Genomic DNA, 8,208 nt, shown 5'->3' with positions numbered 1-8,208 from the left:
TAAAAACCAGGGCTTAATTTCATAGGTCAGCCCAGTTTGTTTTCATAGCCAAGGTTTAAGCCCTGCAATGTATGAAGCTGTCTCCCAGTAGGAGCAGAATGGCAGGTGCCTTCTAATGTATTAGGGAGTATTTCTGTTTAAGGTAAATCTTTTGCAAATACATCAGTCAGTTCCTTTAAAAATTTATTAATAAGCAACCCAGCATCATGGAATCCAACGTATTTACCCTAAATAGTCATGGTTAAAGGCACTGTCATGTTTCTTATTTAAGATTCGATTTAAGAATCGAATTTTTTGTATAAGTTTCTTAATGTAGCTACATTTAATAGACATGAAAGACGTGGTGTGCAAGAGGGCGGATTCAGCGTCCGGAATACGCAACGGGTAGCCAGAAAAGGCCCTCCTTGCAAGTCTCTTGCCCCATGCATGACATTTGGCGCTTGTGGGGAAAACTTTGCCCAATAGAATGTCCTAGCTTAAAGAGCGCGAGTTACTGGGCGGACGCCGGAGTCTCTCCCGCGCTCCGAACTTTAGCCAGTCCCTCAAAGCAAGTAAAGGCGCGCGCGCGCTGAACACGTTTCCCCACCCACCGCCGTTCTCGCGCTTGCAGCCTTTAAGTCTTGGCTGGAGAAAGCAAGGGGGGGGAAACTTCTCAACGGTAGCTCCACCCTCTCGAGCGGGTATTGGTCGCCGCCTCTCTCTTCTCCTTTATTGGTGACTCGGGTGCCACAGCTCCTTCCCTATTGGCTGCTCTGGTTTTGGATACCAGATTCAAAGTTTTTAAAAGTATCCGGCAAAGAAATTCCGCCTAGAGTTTAGTCAGAGGCAGGGAAACGGGGCTCGTCAGTGAATAAACAGGTAGGGAAGCAGGGTCCGACAGAGAATAAGCAGACAAGAAGGTAAGCCGCCTTCTACGCGCGCCCTCCAAGTACTGACAAATTAAGGGAGGGATACATGACAAGAGATGCAAAGGTTGGGTAGGGGAGAAGGGAGAGAATGGCGCCTAGGTGTTGGATGTTACTGCACCTAGAAGCAGGCGGGCTTCGGTCCCCCATGAGGAGGGGGAAACAGGACGCGGTGGACAGGGTGGGGAGCAGCGAATAAACTCAGGGATGTCTTTGAAAGTGTAAGCTATGAATTGATGGAAGTCCGAATCCCGCCGGCGGGAGAAAGGCCTGATCTGCCCTGTATGCATAGTAAGCGGAGTGATCGGAAAACGTGCTGTGGGGACTGAGTTTCCCCGCTTTATCTTTCCCACCAACAAAATCATGTGAATTGCTGGACCACTGCCCTATTTTGTGCGCCTTTCTTTCTTAGTGTTGGTTTGCAGCGCACGTGAAAAACGGCGAGATTCGTGTTAATCCCTCTCCTCTTTTTAAAGTCCCTTTCTAGGCTCCTCATGGCTAATGCTTCCCTGCGCCGCCCGGTCGTGGGGAGACGTCCTAATTCTATGAGGCTCTTCTCTTTTCCTCCCGCCCCACGGCCACCATTTCTGAAGCGCGCGGGTCAACCCTTGCATGTCTCCGTTGCAACGCGCCAGGCAGGGCAGGGCACCATCAGTCCCTATTTCCGCCCCTGGAAGCGCGCTCGAGAAAGCGAACTCCGGGCTTACCGATGGGGTGTCTGTTTAGCTTAAAGTTATCAGGACAGAATTATGAGTCGCCTCACAATAACCAGGCAGCCTAAGGCGTCCGCTCTTCAGAACTCCAATCCTCCTTTAAAAGGCGCAGAGGTCAGATATGTGAGGAGGCAGTTTGAAGCAACTCATTGGGGTCCCAGCAAACAAATTCAAAGCATACCAGTGTGAAGAGAATGCACTCTTTTGGTTAGGATACAGAGAGATCTTCTCTGCTTTATTGGGGAAATTTTCAAAAGATGATAGACTGGGGTAGGCATCTTCAGGGAGTTTTTTCTCACTCTGAATGTTCTTTTGTGCCCCAAATTCCACATAAATGGAGAACTAGCTTGTTTCTCTGCCTTTTCTACTTGAAAGAAGCTTTTAACATAGGGGAGCATACCAAAATGTTACTACGTTGCTGCAATTTGAAGTGGATTAGTTCATTCTACAATCTCAGGTCTGTGAACTCAGAAAGCTTGCTATGTTCAATAAGGGTTTTTCTGTAATAAATGTTTTTAGGATTACATCCCCTGGAGCACTTCTGTTTGCATAACATGGCTTTCTCATCTCCACTTTCCTTTGCTGCCCCAAATGCCTTCTGAAATGCTGCTCCTGGGGGAAAGAAGACCTCTTGACCAGGAACAGTATTTTAGGCTGTGAAAGGGGGGGAAGCAATAAAGTGTACTCCTTGATGGCACTCCTGTGTCCACAGAGATGTTTCGGTGGATCCAAGTCTTCTTTTATGCAGATGGGGGAGAAGGGGAATCCTTCAATATGATAGTTCACCTAAACATCAGTATCGTGCAAACTGTTATGTCCATTGCTATAGGTAAACTAATGATCAACTGTTATACATTTCATTAGGAATCACTATTCTGGTATAAAGGATAGTTAATATCTTTTTTTTTGTTGTAGGATTCAAACTGGAAAATAGCTTAAAAGCAGTCTCTAGCCAACTGTGAAAAATGAAGCGTGATTTTAATTGTAACAATGTTCATTGTGGACTCCCATCATTAAAACCGCATGAAATAGATACAAGAACAGAAGAATCTACCATTTCTGATTATGATGAGGAATTTTGCAAAGACTGTGCCAAAGAGTATCAGAGGCTTTTGCTCAGTGACCTGTGCCATGGGACCATTAGAAATACCAGCGTCAAAAGTGAAGGGAAACTCATACATAACAAAGAAAACCAACAAATATCGTGGGGGCCTGCTAGGAGGACAAATGCGCTGGAAAGCGGCAAATTTCATGAGGATAGCGGATATTCCTCTCTGTTGAGTAGTCCACATGAACCCACTGAACACGATGATGATATACCATTGGCAGGAAATCTCAAGACACCAGATCACAGTCTCATTCAAAATAAAAGTCAGCTGCTCTGTTCAAAAAGGAATTTGCTTCCAGTTCTCCATTTTGAAGAACTTGTTTGCTCAACCCTGAAAAGAGCAAATAAAAGAAATCCAAAGTCATGGGGTGTTTTGTTGGACAAAATGGTTTCCAGGGGAAGTGTGGGTTTTATGAATCTAATTGGCAGAAAAATGGGAGTGGACCGGTTGGACATCCTTAGTGAACTGTTCCATAGAGAATTCAGACACATATTAGCAGACATCCTAAGACACCTCAATGATATAGACTTGATAAAGTGAGTTTATTCTCAAAAATATAGAATATGAAATCACAATGTTTAAGACCTTGTCCAAAGCCCCAGAGATCCTCTTGCATGGGATGAGTTCTGAACAAATGTAAATGCTAAGCAATGACCCATTCATTCTGTTTTCCTCTTCTCCTTATTTAAGTTGAAACCATTTCAGAGTAGATCCAGCTTCTGTGTTGTGCTAAGTATGAAATGGGCATTTCTGAAATCAGCTTTTTAAAAAAAGCTTCCTCAAAGGCAGAGACAGTAGTCCTAAAAAGAGGTTGGGGAGAAGAGCCCATACACTCCAACACAAATATGATCTATGGTCTATAAATAGTGTTTTTTAAAGTTTGAATGGCAAAATTGTACTTTTTAAAATTGTGAACTTTCTTATGGCTTTTGGGATATAACTGAAACATTTGTTTTCACGACAGTGTGGCTAAAGTGAGCACAACATGGAAGAAAATTCTACATGATGACAAGCGGGCTTTTCAGACATATAACAAAGCATTAAAATTAATATCTGTAAGTTTCTGTAATTTTTTCCCTTTGTGACATCATACAGTGTATTCCTGTTGAGTAAAATCTAACCTATAAATTATGTAGACACAGAGCAAGAAATAGAGCTGTGATATTTGACCCATGTGGGCTGCAGAACCCCTCTTTCTAGGTAGCAGGATCTCATAAGGCTCTTTTGGAAAAAGCTTCTTCTGGTTTGCATAGGTAGAAATCAGAGACCCCACCCTACTGCCTTTTTACATGCACACTGACATGGACCACAAGTGAGGTTGCTCAGTGGTAGAGAATTTATTTTTGAGAATCAGTATGGTGCTGTGGTTAAAGTGTCAGTTTAGAATCTAGGAGATCCAGGTTCACATTCTCACTCTCCCATAGAAACTTGTTGGGTGACCTTGGGCCAGTCACATACTCTCAGCCTAGCCTACCTCAAAGAGTTGTGAAGATGAAATAGGAGATTTATGTAAGCCACTTTTGGGGGAAAGGTAAACAATTTTGGTAAGTTCAGAGGGTCCCATCCCCCCACCCCCAATTTGCTTTCTCTTTCCACTCTGACCCAACCACCAGCTACTCAGACTTTCAGATGTGCAGGACCTCTTTTCTCTGAGTGGCCAGGGCTTTTTTTGTAGCAGGAACTCCTTTGCAAGAGACTTAGAAGTTGTTTGTCATTGTTTCTGCATAACTATTAGGCTATACCCCCCTGATGTAGCCAATCCTAATGGAGCTTACAGTAGGCACTGTACTAAGAGCCCTGTAAACTCTTGGAGGATCGGCTACATCAGGGGTGTGTGGTCTAATATGCAAAGGAATTCCTGCTACAAAAAAGCCCTGTGAGTGGCTATTTCATGAATAGGGAAAACTCTTCAGAATCAAGGAGGAGTGTTAGACTGGTAGAAGTAGTGACCTGATCATGTGGGTGAGTGGGAAGGAAAGCAATAAAGAGACAGCTGAGGAGCTGGATGCATCTGACTGCATTGGCTTGTTGTTCACACCAGTAGACCTCTTGGTTCTCAGCTTGTACTTTCGGTCCCTGACTCTTCTGGAATGAAAGTACTGTCTGAATTCTCAAAAGTTCAATAAGGATTGAACTTTGAATATTTAACATATTTTTATAAAAAGGTTAAAGTTCATGCTGGGGAACATGCTGCAAATGCACTCCTGGCTTGCTCAAGTAGCATTGTCTAGTCAGTTTATAGCAACCTGTTAATAAGCATGCCTGGTACATCTAAATTATTCTGTATGCTGAATATTGTGATATTTCATTCTCCCCCCGCCCCCCCCCCCAGCATCTACCAGTATCCTCATCCAACCTGTTGCTGTGTCTTGCCTTTCAATATTATTACTACCAAATATTGGCTGTTTTGCTTGGACACTGTTGCTAAGATGGAAAACAATGACATTCTTATCACTTAATTTTACTATTGAAATGTTTTCTTTTAGGGGTTGTTATATTAATATTATATTGCTAGGGAAAATCATCTTGCCTATTCTGATCTCTGGAGTCTAGATGACTCATTTCTGTTCAAGATTTGATCTGGCACTGTTCAGTTCTTTTTGCGCTGTTGGGTTTTTCTCAAGACCTTCACTTGTTGCAGCTATAGAATCAGCAAATCACTTTGTTGCATTTTGGCTGATTGCTTAGAGTCTGGATTTTGCTTGAACTCACCTCTACGACATTTAACGGAATAAACATTTTGATGTTTTCTTATTTGCTTTGTTGACAAAGCTTCCTTTTTTCTTACTTTCTTACACTGCATGCCAAGACTATATATCAACATTGCTTGTAATTTTAATTTGTAACCTATATATTTTCTTTGTATTTACTGATGGGAATGTCTCTTGTTTTTCCATTGAAGAAAAGTTGCATTTTAATATAGAAGCAAATATTTGCATTTTTAAAGAATACTTAATAAATGAGTCCTCTCTCAACAGAATAACAGTACAAAATCCTCAAAAACAGCTGACACAAGGAAATATGTTCCTCACCGAGAAGTGTTAGCCCTTGTTCAGAAAGCATCAATCGTGCAAAACACCTCTTCAAAAAAAGCATCCAGACTCACAGCTGTCCATGGTAGTTGTTACAGCCGGCACACGCTGTTTTCTGAGGTAATGTTAGTTTTAAATTCTCATTGGCTGTCAGTCATGTCCACAAACTGCTCAAATATTACTTGTAACTTGATTTTACCATATTACTGCAAACATTTTTAAAATGCATTCAGCAACACACTTGAACCACTTACTAGCTTGTGCTTTTGCTTTGGTTGCTGGAGCACAAATTAGAGACAGTCAAGGACTCTGTTAGATGCATTTGTGTTCCTTTAGTCTTGTCATTTGTTCAGAGAAATCTTTAAACATTGTGTTTTTTTTCACCAGATTGCCAAGACTCTGAAAAATACTGAAAGTCTGAAAATTTGCCACCGTTGTAACTCTCCTGCAAAATATGACTCTCACCTTCAAAGGGCAGTGTGTATCCGTGAAAACTGTGGTTTTGACTTTTGCACCAAGTGCTTATGCAACTACCACAATGCCCAGGACTGCACAAGTGAAAAACCTGTGAAACCAACCTCCAAACTAGGACCCCTTCCTGGTACCAAAAAAAGCAAGCAGAACTTAAGAAGATTATGATTTATGTAGGATAGACTGTGGCTAGTGCACCCTATAGATAATCTGGCGAACCTTTTAAAAGTGAGCATAAAATACTACTTCTTTATAATATGTTTTAAAGAAAATATAAATATGAGTTCTTTCCAGTAGTTGCTTAAAAAATTGTTTTTAAGGAAATTCCTTTAATTCTTTCCTATGACCCCTGCTTTTAAAAAAACAAAGGATATTCAGATGAAATTTTAAATGGGATCCACCATATGCTTAAAAATTAACAGGCTAATAAGACATTTTGGCAAATACCACTGCCATAGAATTTTATTATTGTGTGAAGGAAGAATAAAATTGTTTTAAAGAATGAGCATTTTAATTATGTACTCTTTGACTTTATGCTTCCTGAAAAAAACTTAAAGCTACAAGGAAAAAGTATGAAAGGCATTTTTTCATTTACTAGTTACACATTTATATTTGCAGTCTAAAATACTTACTAAGAGTTTGATCTGATCACTTTCTAAATATTAGATTAGGCTTTTTTTCTTGACTGCTGGCTACAGAATCTATAAAATTTAAATTTGTGCTTAAACTAGGTCCCCGCTCATGTATGTATATCCAGGCTACAGTACGTGTGTGTGTGTGTGCACACACACATATATTTAGCCTGGACATTTGTCTCCCTTTTTTGGACAAATATCCTGGTTACCGCTCTTTCATTACTTCAAGTCCTTTGTTGGAGTATATTCTGTATATATTTGTAAATACGTAAATATTTGTCTGTTTGCTGAAAAATAAATTTAACTTTATAAACCTATACCAGTGCTTTGTGTATCATAAATATAAATTCCCTGTGGTGGAACAAGAAAATGTACATGTGTATCATCTTCAAAAAGATTTGACACTTGACAATTAATATTAATATACTTGAGTGTACATTTTATGCATCTTACAGTGTACTTCTGCCCACAAAATTTTATGCCAGGAGGTTTGCAACCTTTTACAATTAAAGAGTCACAATTTCAAGCAAGAGATCAGAAGTTTCTGCTACTTGAACAGTGGTTCTTGTGAGTCATTTGGAACAGGAAGAAGATAAGACTGCACCACTAGGTAGGTGAAAAAAGGAACAAAAAGTGTAAGGTTGAAAGTGTAAGGTTGATCTTTTAGATCCCTTCATGTTTTGTTGTATGCTTCATTAGGGGATCTTTCATAGAAACTTCTCTGGCTCCCACCTTGATCCAATTTTTCAAGATAGGAGCCAGAGAAGTTTCTATGTAGTATCCCCTGACAAGTCAACAAATAATAAACAACTGGAAACTCGCAAGGACTTGCGGGAGGCATCTCACTTTCTCTTCCCACTATTCTTTCCTGAAAGCCCCCTTTTCCTGCTTCTTTCTAGCATTGCCAACCTCTGGGTGGGGCTGGAGATCTGGAATCCTAATAGATCTCCCAAGTTCAGAGATCACTTCCCCATTAAGGTTGCCAGATCAAGACTGGAAAATTCCTGGAGATTTGGGGGTGGAGCTTTGGGAGCAGTGGGGTACAATGCCATAGAGTCCATCCTGCAAAGCAGCCATTTTCTCCAGGGGAATTGATCTCTAATCTGGAGATCAGTTGTACTTCGGGGTGGTCTCCAGACTTCACCTGGTGGTTGGCTACCCTAGTTCCCCTGGAGGAAATGACTGTGTTGAAGGGTGGAGTCTTGCATTATACCCCTCTGAGGTCCCAAGCCCCAGGCACCCCATTCCCAATTTCCAGAAATTTCCTAACCTCTCCCTGCTCTTGGCAATCTTCATATCTTCTCTCTGCCTCATTATTTCCTTCTTTGCCATTCACCAACCCC

The 8,208-nt window shown here is 41.2% G+C and overlaps 1 protein-coding gene across 3 annotated transcripts; it reads left to right on the top strand.

The window, feature by feature from the left end:
• Positions 1-642: 642 nt before the first annotated feature.
• FBXO5 (F-box protein 5) lies at positions 643-7,182 on the top strand. 3 transcript variants are annotated; one of them, XM_060240935.1, is made up of 5 exons: positions 643-899; positions 2,534-3,263; positions 3,692-3,782; positions 5,706-5,879; positions 6,147-7,182. In XM_060240935.1, the coding sequence occupies exons 2-5, from the start codon at positions 2,584-2,586 to the stop codon at positions 6,396-6,398; spliced, it is 1,197 nt and encodes a 398-aa protein (XP_060096918.1). In that variant the 5' UTR covers positions 643-899; positions 2,534-2,583; the 3' UTR covers positions 6,399-7,182. The 3 variants fall into 3 exon arrangements, with proteins under 3 accessions (XP_060096918.1, XP_060096926.1, XP_060096931.1); XM_060240943.1 differs by having other exon boundaries at positions 694-928; XM_060240948.1 differs by lacking the exon at positions 643-899 and adding an exon at positions 1,518-2,075.
• Positions 7,183-8,208: the final 1,026 nt, after the last annotated feature.

The sequence above is a fragment of the Heteronotia binoei genome, chromosome 1, assembly GCF_032191835.1.
Source record: "Heteronotia binoei isolate CCM8104 ecotype False Entrance Well chromosome 1, APGP_CSIRO_Hbin_v1, whole genome shotgun sequence".
Lineage (NCBI taxonomy): Eukaryota > Metazoa > Chordata > Lepidosauria > Squamata > Gekkonidae > Heteronotia > Heteronotia binoei.
Note: the sequence above shows the minus strand (reverse complement) of the source record. Positions and strands in the feature narration are given on the sequence as shown.